The sequence below is a fragment of the Macrotis lagotis genome, chromosome 3, assembly GCF_037893015.1.
Source record: "Macrotis lagotis isolate mMagLag1 chromosome 3, bilby.v1.9.chrom.fasta, whole genome shotgun sequence".
In the NCBI taxonomy this organism is placed as follows: domain Eukaryota; kingdom Metazoa; phylum Chordata; class Mammalia; order Peramelemorphia; family Peramelidae; genus Macrotis; species Macrotis lagotis.
Window position 1 is genome coordinate 232,731,132 of NC_133660.1, and position 13,220 is coordinate 232,744,351.

At 39.3% G+C, this 13,220-nt stretch overlaps 1 protein-coding gene across 2 annotated transcripts; it reads right to left on the bottom strand.

Moving 5' to 3' along the window:
• Positions 1-322: 322 nt before the first annotated feature.
• LOC141518283 (L-lactate dehydrogenase A chain) lies at positions 323-12,970 on the bottom strand. 2 transcript variants are annotated; one of them, XM_074230155.1, is made up of 8 exons: positions 12,882-12,970; positions 9,555-9,695; positions 6,690-6,807; positions 4,540-4,713; positions 4,059-4,232; positions 2,872-2,989; positions 2,136-2,259; positions 323-1,058 (listed from the first exon to the last, which is right to left on the bottom strand). In XM_074230155.1, exons 2-8 carry the CDS (start codon positions 9,681-9,683, stop codon positions 894-896), a joined length of 1,002 nt encoding a protein of 333 aa, XP_074086256.1. In that variant the 5' UTR covers positions 9,684-9,695; positions 12,882-12,970; the 3' UTR covers positions 323-893. The 2 variants fall into 2 exon arrangements, with proteins under 2 accessions (XP_074086256.1, XP_074086255.1); XM_074230154.1 differs by lacking the exon at positions 12,882-12,970 and adding an exon at positions 9,919-10,222.
• Between the last annotated feature and the right edge of the window lie 250 nt (positions 12,971-13,220).

A 13,220-nucleotide genomic window follows, 5' to 3' on the forward strand; every position in this document is an offset into this window, starting at 1 on the left:
AGGGATAACATTGAATGACAGCTGGTATCCACTTGATTTAAGAAGATAAGAGAAAGGTTCCTAACACATTAAACAGAACCCAGATTTACAGAAGGAAGTAAGAGTTTTGGTCAAGAGCAGAGGCATGAATGGCTTGTGAGCCACAATGCCAGGAGCAGCCATACACATTGATGTATCTGTGCCAATGATGACCTGGTATTCACCTCTAATCTTTCTCTAGGTTTTTTTCCTTAGGAATGACATATCCCAGCAGCATTTCTAATTTTTAATCCTAAAATCTCAAACTAAAATGGAATAAAGTTATTTTAAAAAGAGTCATAAATCAGTTATTTTGTTGTTTATTCAGTATTTGGGTTAGTATGACACTTGTCAAATTGGTTGCATCGTTGTACATACATAGATCTTTATATAATATTGAAATTTACAACTATTGAAATAGTATATATAAGTAGACAAAATCAGGTCCTTGAAAGGTGATTCATGGGGCCATGCTAAAGAGCTCTAATGGAGGGAAGGATAAAATGTATCAATAAAGTACTGCTACTTTATTAGTATGTATGGTGTTGTGTCCAAGAATGTTATGGACCTTTGGGAAACTAGCACCTACAAAATAGGCAGTGACATAACCTGTGGTTCTGCTTGACAGTAACTATGTTTATGACTGTACAAGTCTGATCCAGCATCGTTGTGCAAATAACAGGGTTTAACAGTCACATTGTATTCCCCATTTCTAACTTTGGGAAGAGTCTAGAGTCTAGAGTGTGTTCTTAAGTTTTACATTTCTGGTGTTCAATTACTAAATCAGAGGAAGGATTTGACCATAGCACGTCATACACAATCCCTTAATCACTGTCATGTTCTCAAGACAGTAAAATGGAAGCACATTTAAAGTTTTAAAATTGCAGCTCCTTCTGGATTCCCCAAAGAGTTTCTGCACTCTTCTTTAAACGGGCCTCCTCCTCCGGAGTCAGAGTTACCATCACCACATCAGAAATACCATTCTGCCCCAAGACACAAGGGACACTAAGGAAGACATCTTCATTAATGCCATATAGACCCTGAAAGACAAAATGAGATCATATTTTTCTTTCACACTATACTCTTGATATCTACCATAAACACCACAAGGCAGTTGGAATTTGTTTAACTGTCTTTTTCAGTCTAAAATGGGTTTGGGGGGCAAGATCAGCATCAACAGCTAAGTCTATTTATTAACCTCTATTATTCACCCCTCCCAGTCTATTGAACAAGCACTTTCTAAATATTCACATACAACAAATGTGGCTTTTTAAAAATTATTACTACGTATTGAACCTATTGAATTCCACTGTTTTTTAAAAGGATGCTTTTAATAAGTTTGTGTATTCTAGTTTAACTTGATAACGTTGTCCACATTTTTCTTTGTGTATAAGTGTATAACCAAAATGCCAATTTACAACCTGAAACCTTTTACTTCAAGAAAATGCTCCTCAGGAAAAGGGAATTAAAAAAAGCAATTTGCTATAATTTGACTATAACTTATTTTTTAAACTGGCAATATGCTCAAGGGACATTCTTTCTAAAGTAAAACTATTTCATGAATTTAAATGTCCCTTCTAAGCTATATAGTATGTGCTGAACTGAATACACTATTCCATGTGTGGATCACCTCCAGTCACTTTAGGTGCTCACTATATCTATTACCAAGACTGTTTTTAATAAGAAGTGTTATTCTGAAGCCCCAGGGCATAATAGAAAAAAAATGCTAGATTTGGAATCATGAGACTCAACACTTGAATCACAAAGTTACCATTTAAGTAAATCACTTCCTCTCACCACTTAGATGTCACTAAGTCTTTTCACCTTACAAGACTGAGGAAAGTTCTTTACAAACCTTTAAATTGGGAGTCATTTTACTATCTGGCCCTGTCTCCTCGAATATCTATGGAGTAAACTTTGTCAATTAATCCAAATGTAGGATTTTACACTAATTTTGAACATATTTCTTCTTGCCTAATTCTACCCCCCCCAAATACACTTAATTCACTATGCTGTGAACCCATAAAAATCTGCCATTGTGACTATTTTTTTCACAAATAGCACTCAAACCCCCCCCAACCTATTTAAAACCATTTACTTATATAACAGGTACTTACCTTAATCATGGTGGAAATTGGATGCACTCTCCTAAGATTTTTCATAATGCTGTCTGCCAGATCTGCCACAGACAAGCCAATGGCCCAAGAAGTGTAGCCCTTCAGCTTGATGACTTCATAAGCACTGCCAGTTATAAGAAGTTAGTAAATGATTTGTCAGAAGGAATGAGCAGGAAGTTTTCAAAGAACGTTAATAGAGAATGCTACAAACAGAAATCTTCCCTATCCATGGATTTCACTCCAACATAATTTATAGGTTTAAAATTTTTGATCCCTTCAATGTATACCATGGAAACAAAGACTGACAAATTGACTTCTGTGGGGGGTGGGGGGGAGGGAAGCAAGATTAGGGGGAAAATTGTAAAACTCAAAATAAATAAGAATCTTTGAAAAAAAATGTTTTTGATCCTTTGTTCTATACTGTACTAAGAAACTAGGAACTTTTTATGTTGTGAATAGAACAAGTGGTACAAAAAGACAAAATAAATTTACTTGTTTCTTTTATATAATCTTTGAAAGCAATGATTGTATCCTCCAGAGAACAGATCTTTAGAACATTTATGGAAAAGAATTAGAATTAAACAGAGTAAGGAAGTAATATTGCTGACGATAGATCCATTAAATTTAGTCTTTGAGCCTTGACATTTCTTAAACAAAAAAGTATTGTATTGAATTTTTGGTTTTCTGCATATAAACATTCAAACGGAAAATGGAATTTCATGTTTTAAAGACTAACCTGTCAACCACCTGTTTGTGAACTTGCTTCCAATTTTCTGAATCACTATCAGTTCCCAAAGCAGGATGAAGATTCTTTAGAGATACACCGGCAACATTCACACCACTCCACACAGGAACTGAAAAAAAAATTCTAACATGTGAAAATTTATTTCCAAGCATCCTATAGTAATTATGGTCTAATTTTCTAACTTCCTATTACTTCTACCCCATATTTTATTCAGAGAAACTATTTAGAGAAAGCAATGTTGTTTCTTTAAATAATTCTTTTTCCATTGAGATAAAACTGCAAGTATACTTTTTTTAATAAAAATGGTATGATTTATATGGAACTAGACTAAATAAATCTTTAATACTTTAATTATTTTTTTATTTCCTTCTATTCCTTTTATATATTTCTTTCATATTCCCTTCGAGATTTCTTTAGTTCCTTATTCCTAAGCATTATCTTATCCCCTTAGAAGATCAAGAAAGGAAATAGGAAGTTACTAACTTTCTACTATACTTTAAACTGTCCATTGATCTGGAGTTGTAATGAGTAAACCTCCCAGACCCAAAACATTAGGATAAGATAGTTGACTCTTCAGCAAAACAAACATTTTAGGGGTTCTCTGAATAGCTATTCTGCAACATTCTTCAAATGTTCTAATAGCCATACTTATATGTTATGGCTATTAAGTTCAAGTACTTTTCTCAGGACAATCCCATGAGTGCGAATTACCATTTCCTTTTTTGAGTATCAATAAATAGGGTTTTTGGAGAGAAACTCAACATGGGCACATATTAAGTAAATATCAGAGCAAGAATCCAAACTTGATCTTTTCTACTATATTATTATGCTTCTTCAGATAAAGACAGTTTTGACAGACAGATATGGATAGTCCATAAACCATATCCAACTTGAATTACAACGCTGACCTTTTCAGAGCTAGCCAATTCAAGGAAAACTTAAACCATGTTGCTGACTATTGAAATCAAGTTAGTGAAGTTGTACTCAGGACAAGTTTCAATTTTTACCAGCTAAATAAAGGTAACATAGCCCATTCCTTCACAAGAGGTGGAGTTTTCATAAGAAATTCCCTATAGATAAACAAGACCTTCAAGTTCCAAGCAACTTTAAATTGTAATTCAAAATTAGAACCAGTGGAATTTTTTATAATTATTTACTTAGTTCTATGGGAATCTTACCACTGGAGTCTCCATGTTCCCCAAGAATCCATCCATGACAACTTGAAGAATGGATACCAAGTCTCTCCCCCATTAGGTAACGGAAACGGGCAGAATCCAGATTGCAACCACTTCCAATAACACGATTTTTAGGAAAGCCACTCAGCTTCCAGGCCACATATGTCAAAATATCCACTGATGAAAAAAAATGTAGACAATATAAATATTAAGTCTTCTGGCAGAGGACAATTGAGAGTAAAAATTATGCCTAATCAATACTCATGAAATACCTCAATTATCTTACAGTACAAGGAACCAAACATGATGTGATCTAACACAATCATAATAATTCTCCCAGAATCATCATATATTAACAACAAACAAATATAGAAACATATTTTTACAGTGACTGACAGGTGCTCTTAAGGTTTACTATAGTTTGATCAATTCTGGATTTTAGCCAAGACATTAAAAATTGTCTTAACAGTCAAATAAATCTTACCTGGGTTGGAAACAATAAGCAGCTTGCAATTAGGGCTGTATTTAACAATATTGGGAATGATGAATTTAAAAATATTCACATTTCGCTGGACCAAGTTAAGACGACTTTCTCCCTCCTGTTGGCGTGCCCCAGCAGTAACAACAACCAGTTTTGAGTTTGCAGTTACACTGTAGTCTGAAGAAAAGTCAAAGGTAACAGTTATGCCTTCCACATCTCAACTTTCCCCAGTTTTGATATAAAGTTCACATAAGAAATTAAATGGAAATTTGGGGGGGGGGGGCAGCTTTGCAGAAGTCACAGACATGTGAATTAAGAAGCCAGAGATGACAAGGAAAAACTTTAGAAACTCAGAAATGCATAAAAATGCCTAGTATTGTATACCAATCAACCCAAATTTTACAGTAAGTTAAATACCCCATAAAAGAAAAAATTCAAAAGTGCCAAAAATTCTCCAGATCTGGTATGGCTAGGTGACACAGTGGATAGAGAACCAGTCATGGAATCAGGAGTACCTGAGTTCAAATCCAGCCTCAGACACTTAATAATTACTTAGCTGTGTGGCCTTGGGCAAGCCACTTAACCCTACTGCCTTGCAAAAAAAAGAGAATTCTCCAGATCTGGGCCATGTCCTTTACAACTGTAGATTAATGTCTAATACCTAAACCACAAAGAATGTTTCTTTACTGCCATTCTGAACCAATACCCAAAAAGAATTTGCTTCCCATTTTATTTCTTTATCTTTAGGAAATGTTGACCAGTTGCTATTGCTGTTTGCCTTAGAGAAAGAGTGATCTTCTGCCTACTAAAAATATCCAAGCTGCTCTTAGTCCTATTTTGCTTAAAAGCTAAGGAGTTTTAAAAATCTTATATCCTATCCCCAAAGGACAATAAAAATGTGCTTACCCCTCGATCCAGCAATACCACTACTGAGTAGTCTGTATCCCAGAAATCACGAAAAAGGGTAAAAATCCCATATATACAAAAATATTCATAGCAGACCAGTTTGTGGTGGCAAAGAATTGGAAATCAAGTAAATGTCCATCAATTGGGGAATGGCTAAACAAACTATGGTATGTATGTTGTGGAACACTATTGTTCTATAAAAAATCATGAGGGATGGGATTTCAGAAAAACTTGCAAAGACTTGAATGAATTGATGAGTGAGAGATGAGCAGAACCAGAAGGGCATTTGTACACACTAATAACATGGGATGATGAGCAACCCTGATGGACTTGTTTATTCCATCAGTGCAATAAACAATTTTAGAGGGTCAGTGATGGAGAATATCATCTGTATCCAGAGAATTGTGGAGTTTAAGCAAAAATCAAAGATTACTATTATCTTCAGTTTTTAAAAGTTGTCTCTATTATGTTATTTTGCTATCTCTGTTTCCTTTCTTCCTTTTGGATCTATTTTTCCTCAACACATTCAATTTTGACCTATGCACATCATGGAAGCAAATGTAAAGACATATCAGACTGCCTTCTGTTGGGGGTAGGGGGAGGGAAGGAAGAAAAAAAAAATTGTAAAATTCAAAACCTTGTCCAAAAAAGATTGGTAGAAGCTACCAATGGATGTAATTGGAAAATATTTATAATTTTTTTAAAAAAATCTAAAATCCTACAAATTCCAGCAACCATGATTTTTTTTTCCTATTTCCAATTCAAGGTGAAACTGATATATGTCAACCCAGCAAGAAAGTTATTAGCAAAGAAATATTTACACATGAGAGACAAGCATTTGGAACGTTTAAGAACCTATAATTTCAGGTGAAAAACCTACAATTATCTGGGGGGGGGAATGTGATTATGCAATCTCTTCCACATTGTGGAAAATCTTATTTTTACAGTATAAAATAGGAAGTAATTGATTACCTAACAAGGGATCAGTACCAAAATGCTCCAATGTCAAACTACTCTAGGAATTATCTTCCATGAGAATAACAGAAATTAAATCATGTGAATTATATTATGAAACTCTATAAAAGATGATAGCCTAATGCAAAACAAGACATTTCTGCATATAGCTAATGGGATTTTGCTTGACTGAGTTTGTTATAAGAGTTTTCTCTATTTTTGACTGGTGTGGAGGGGAGGTAAAAGGAAAAAGTATTAAAAAAGAAAAATTTAGTAAAAAAAAAAAAATTAACCTTTGCCAGAAACAATCTTTGGTGTTTTGAGGAAAAGGCTGCCATGTTGGAGATCCATCATCTCTCCCTTTAGCTTATCTTCTATGACATCAACTAGGGCAAGTTCATCAACCAAGTCCTGGAAGAGATATTTTCAATTAAATTAATTTCAATTCAAATAATTCAATTAAGTCCTCAAGGATGATAGAAAATTTCATATTATCTTCCTCATCCCTCAAGAAACTGTATTCAATAAACACTGAATAAAATATCCCTATGAATACATGGCCCTTGAAATCCTACACTGATGGTCTATTATGACCCCAGATTCTGGAAAGTTGCCTCAGTGCACCACAAAATGTTATGGCAGATTTACAAAGCTGCAGAGATAAAAAATTATCCCAATGACAGTTTACCCTGAGAGGACCAGACACTTATAACCAAAAGGTTAGCAACTCTATGATGTCAATTCACAAAAAGGCACTAAGATTCTTCAGCGAAGTAGGAGTCATACTACTAAAAAGTCAGGTCTTAGAAGGTAGAAGTTGTTAACATTATTAATAATGAGAGAATTAAGAAAAATAAAGAATCCAAACAACTTTGAAAAGGAGGGGAAAAGTCTAGAAAAAGTACCACAAGAAAGTTGTTGGAAGTACTGTTAGATTTCCAGAAAATCAAAACCTGCCTGGATGTAAGGTACAAGTTAGTTCCCGCCCCGCCCCCAGGAAAAATCTGACAATTATAATATGCTGTCACTTCCTTTCTGTCCCTTTACTTCCCATCTGCAACTGAAATCTTGTCTATCCTGTCCTCATTGCCACTGCTCTAGGAACCATAGTTAAAGCAGCTCTCTTATTACCAAATGCTTAAAGCAGATGTGTCCAACCTTAGCATTTGTTCTTGTGTTCTTTGGTGTCATGAATTGCTAGTTACTTTAAACTACATCTCTGCCTTAGAGCTTTTATAGGAAAAAAATATAAAAACCTCCTTTTCTGGCCTGTGACCTCTACCCACTCACAAATCTCAAATCCTATAGAAACCATGCTGGGGATACAGCTTTCCTGATGAATAGAATTTAGTTTTGAAAAATAAATCTTCAAGTGGAACTTAGAACTCCCTTTTCTATTGTTATAAGAGGATGATATAGACCCATTTATAGCAGTAATGTTTCAACTGGTTTGTGCTAGTCTGACAACACAACTTTCTTTTTATTATATTTTATTATATTTTTTATATTTATTATATTTTCTTTTTATTAAACATTGTTTAAACATTGAAAAAATGAATTCCACACTCTAAATAGCCAGTTTACATTATCTGGAATTCAATTCAAGTTGAAAACTGACTCAATGTGATTGGTTCCAATAATATCCTCAGTTTCTTTTTTTTCCAGATAATTTTTAAAGAGTACTATGATGAGTATTATATGGTGTTTGCCACTGAGAGGAGGGAGCGGTAAGGGAGGGTGAAAGGGAATTATATAACTTAAAAATATGTATATGCATGTGGATAAATGTTGTAAAACTTTCATAAACTGGAAAAATGAAATTATCAATTAAAAAAGTATAAAGGTGGGTTTTAACTTTCAGTTAATACTTCTACAATCTAGAACATGGGAGAAGTTTCACATTTGCATATATGAGCAGGTAGACAAAATCATTACTTAACTTTTAAAAAACAAGTTTTCTTGCAATTAAGAATTCACCTTCACCTTTTTTTTAAAATTAATTTCCTTATGGCAATGGGGTTAAGTGATTTGTCCAAGTTCACACACAGCTAGACAATTATTAAGTGTCTGAGGCCGGATTTGAACCCAGGTACTCCTGACTCCAGGGCCAGTGCTTTATCCACTGTGCCACCTAGCTGCCCACCTTCAACTTTAAAAAAAAATGCCTTGATACATTAAGAGCAGCTTCTATTTATGCTTCATGTTATTTTTTTAGGTTTTTTTACAAGGCAAATGGGGTTAAGTGGCTTGCCCAAGGCCACACAGCTAGGTAATTAAGTGTCTGAGGCCGGATTTGAACCCAGGTACTCCTGACTCCAGGGCCAGTGCTTTATCCACTATGCCACCTAGCCATCCTTCATGTTATTTTTTAAAAGTGCTTTAGTTGGGGGGTGGCTAGAGCAGCTGCCCTGGAGTCAAGTGGACCTGAGTTCAAATGTGAACTAAGGCACTTAATTACCTAGCTATGTGGCCTTGGGCAAGCTGCTTAACCACACTGCCTAGCAAAAAGTTTTAAAAAAAAAGTGCTTTAGTTGTGTCAATAGGCTGAGAACTCCATTTTGCAGATCTAGAAACTAATCAATGAGAGAAAATAAGGTGATTTGTTCTAGGTCAAGTTAGTAAATTGTATGTGACATTAAAGTGATATAAATTCAGACTGTGCCTATTACCCATGTTGTTTTTTATTTGATATATGAAAGGGAAAACGCTTTAAAATTCCTAATATCAGGATACCTATGCTAAAAAGATCTGCTTTAAAAGGGAGCAAAGAAAAGAATACCAAGACTGGAGTCAAAAAGACTGGTTCTAGGTAGCCCCAGGCAGGCATCCCACACTTAGGGGACAAGCTTTGTTTCAAGTGTGGGGACACACCTGTCCTGGCAGCAGATTCTGCTTCAATGAGTAAGAATTACAGCAGAAAAACAGAATAAATCCATATACCTGAAGATCTCCAAAGGTTATTTAAACAACATGGATTTTTATGTTCCTACAAGTTTTGAATGTCAACTCAATCTTACATATTTAAAACCCTTTAAGTTTTGCAGATTTTGTGTCCTCTGTGTAAGCAACTACCTTATTTTTTTGTCTTTTTTGGCACTCATAAAATTCTACTAGCTGTTGGGACTTTCAGGACTGATCCAGGCCAGACCCTTACTCACCTTCATCAAGATACTGATGGCACATGCCATGCCAACAGCACCAACCCCCACAACAGTGATCTTGTTATGGGGGACCTGGTCTTCCTTTAGGACATTCAAAATCAGCTGATCCTTGACAGAAGTTCCCATTTTGGTGTGAATCTAGGGGTGTGAAAATTTAAAATATGAAGGTTTTAAAAAGAGGAAGCATAAAGTCATGTCTCTACAGTCATCCCTGAGTTACTTCACCATCCTCTCTTAGACTGACTTATTGGCAGGCTGTGGTACTGGCTTTTGGGGGTGCAGAGCTGGGAAGTGGGGGGCCAGATCCACCAAGGATCCAAGGGAGGAGGAGGTTAAGATGGGGGTGGGAGCCCCCTCCCACCTTGGCCTTCCTATAGATAAAGGTGGTTTGTTGGTAGTAAGTGTAGCCTCCTGAAGCCATCTTGCCCCATGGACCTCGGAGCAGCTTTTTAAAAAGTAATTTCACGGTTTTTGTCTCTGGCAAGAAGTCGAGGTGGGCTCCCCTCGGCCCAGGGCAGGGAGGCCGGTGACACCCGGCCCTCAATGGCCGCTCAAGGGGATACAGCGGAACTGCCATTAACGGTCTAAGGCAGAGGGTCCTGGAGGGAGCCGGCCCCAGCATTGCACATGCGCGTTCCTCTCCTTTCTCCTCCCCTCCTCCCCGCCAGGGGCTGCCTCTGCGCCTGCGCGGAGGTGGGGGTGGGGGACGGGGAGGAGCCAGCGCGGCGCACGTGCAGCCCAACTCTCCAGCCTCCCAGAGGGCAGGAAGATTTCCCCCCCCCATTAGAGTTCGGCCCTCTCCCCACAAAGAGCTGCCCCCCACCTTCAACTTTAAAATTACCTTGATACATAACGGCAGCTTACATTTATATTCATTTTTTTTATTAAATATTTTATTTGAATTTTACAATTTTTCCCCCCAATCTCACTCCTCCCCCACTGAAAGCAATCTATCAGTTTTTAATTTATTTCCATGTTGTACATTGATCCAAATTGTCATGTTATTTTTTAAAAGTGCTTTAGTTGTTGTGGGAAAAATATAGAAGCAACTTGTCTGGGGGGGGGGCTCACCCCAGAGACAGAGACATTGGAGTCTGAAGTCCATTTTTTCTCCCCCTCTCTCTATTCTTGAGGTTTCCCATCTTCTTGGGGGTGGAAGGGGGTTTATGTTTACTCTTGTAACACATTCAATTTACATCAATGTACGGCATGGAAACAATGTAAAGACTATCAGACAGGGGAGAAGGGAAAAATTGTAAAATTCAAAACCTTACAAAAAAAGATAGGTCGATACTATTGCATATAACTGGAAAACAAATGAAATATTAACAAATTTAAAAAAGTGCTTTAGTTGTGTCAGTAACTTCTCCATTTACGGCCACATCTAGCTCCACGTTTTCCCCACCCCCATGCAGCAGGTTTCACGGGACCCCTCCTCCCCCTCCAACCTTAAAATCCCTTGGGAGAAACTCCAAGGCAAGAAGCTGATTATCCCCAGCAATCAATCGCCCCGTCGGACAATAAAAGCTGATGGGAGGAGAGATAGAGACCAGGCCCTGCCGCTTCAAACTGGATTCTGGATGGGGGGGGGGGGGGAACGAGCAGGAAATAGGTTATAAAACTCTCCATTCCACTTTGTAGCAATCGGTTCATTATTGCAACACACCCCACAATAAGCAAATACAGGCTGGGGGTGAAGTAATACTCTGTCCAAAGGAAATTCAGAAAGGATTGCGGAGGAGGGGGAGCAGCCTCCAACATCCAAAAGGAAATTAAAGTTCCACCACCAGAGTGGAAATGCAGTAACCTGTGGTTACAAGGAAGAAGTTTCTTTGGAATTTCACACAACTTTAAGAATGGCAGAATCAGACCAGAAGGGATCAAAGTGAACAAAATCACCATTTTGTGAGTGGGTAATAAATAGGAAGCACATTTTTGGGTGTGGTTCAAAAATGTTATGTATATTATCCATTTTATAGAAATAACCTATATATAGAGAAAATGAACACAATAGGTATCTATAACCTTACTTTTGTATGATTTTATATAAAATATACTTAATAAGTAACACTATAAAATAAAAATGCCATCGACTGCCTTAGGCAGCAGCAGTGCCTGGCAGGATTGCAAATGCATCTTGTCCAAGCAAGACCAAGAAGCAAAAACTGCTTCCATAGCACTTTTCGTCCAACACCCAAAGCTCCAGGAGCCTTTAAAGATCACTAGTCCGATCTCTTCCATTTACAGACAACTAAAAATAATCCCAGGAAGACTGGATGACTTGCCTAGTTAAGCAGTTGCAGGGATGGCATTTGTACCCAAATCTCCTGGTCATTCCTAGTCCATATTCAAAGTTCACAATTATTGAGGCAGTATTAATTACATTTAATTTAAATTTAATTTAATTCAATTACATTTTCTCATTGCTGAAATTCTGAAAGCTAAGCTATAAAATTCAGAGCCACTGATTCCTCCATTGGAGATGGTTCATATTATTTAAATAATTATATCATGATTGTTTTAATAATTATATAGTTGAGTTTTCTCCTGACTCCAGGGCCGGCGTTCTATCCACTATGCCACCTAGCCGCCCCTTGAATTGAGTTTTCTGCTACAGTAAGGGTTAAAAATGTTGGAGATTTATTTCCGCTGGACAAAAAAGGGGTGGGGGGAGTAAAGTTCTCCCAGAGGAGAAAAGGTCAAACCCTCATGGCCTTTAGGATCAATCCGTCCAAGCCCGCAACTTGAGGCAAAGTTGCTCCCCGGATATCCAGCCAAGGGGATTATCCTGCAGCTGGTTAGGGAGCACGTTGGCCCGCAGCTGCGGCCACTGGCTCATCCGTGTTTAAGAAATGCAGGTCTGCAGATTGGGGGGTGGGCTACTGGGGCCAGGCCCCCCCCCCGGGGGTGCTCTCGGCAGCCTCTGCCCCAGGGCCAGTCCCCCATTCACTCTGGCCCCCAGATCGGGAGTCCGCCCGCTCCCCAGGGAGCTGAAGCTCTGGCTCTCTAGAGAGGGGATGGGGGGCAGAAAGCAGGGACGCCCCAGCCCCAGCCTCCCGCTCTCCCCCCGCCCGCCAGGAGGACTTGGTCCCGGAGCCGGGCGAGCTGGGCCCGGGCCCGGAGGCGTTGTGGGCTGCCCGGGCCAGGTCTCAGCCCTATCCTCCGGCCAGGCAAGGCGGGTCAAAAGTCCTGCTCCCGGAGCTCGGCCCGGGCTCTTTGATCCCTCCAGGCCCACAGCACCCCAAGTGAGAAGCAGGCCCCCCCAGCGCTCTTGCCCCCTCCCTTCCCACGCGCTCTTGCCCCGCCATGCGCTTCCCCAAATACCCGGGCTGGAAGCGAGGTGGCCGGTGAGGATGCGGAGGGGTCCCCGGGACACGAGAAGGCTGGCTGCTCCCGGACTGGCGCGAGGCCGGCCCCCGGGCGGGGTCTTATATGGCCTGAGCAGCGCTGACGTCAGGGGGGCTGGCAGCGGACGTGCTGGAGCCCACGTGTGGCTCGGGTGGGGCCGGGCGGCCGGGGGCAGGGCTGAGAGGTGGCCTTTAGTGGAGGGAGACTCCGGAGACGTAGCCCGACCTGCAACCGGGGGCGCTCCCACCCCTTCGCCCCTTCCCCTCTTTGCCCGCCCAAAGCCGCCGAATACAGTCCCAGTGGCTACTCGCTCCC

Excerpts from the sequence above, each read along its gene's own strand:
- LOC141518283 (XM_074230154.1), bottom strand. The coding sequence starts at position 10,179 with ATGCTGGGGCCGGCTCCCTCCAGGACCCTCTGCCTTAGACCGTTAATG. Across the intron at positions 4,714-6,689 it reads AAAGATTGTTTCTGGCAAAG|ACTACAGTGTAACTGCAAAC; the intron begins GTTAATTTTTTT and ends ACTTTTCTTCAG. Across the intron at positions 2,990-4,058 it reads GGAACATGGAGACTCCAGTG|TTCCTGTGTGGAGTGGTGTG; the intron begins GTAAGATTCCCA and ends TTTTTTTTTCAG.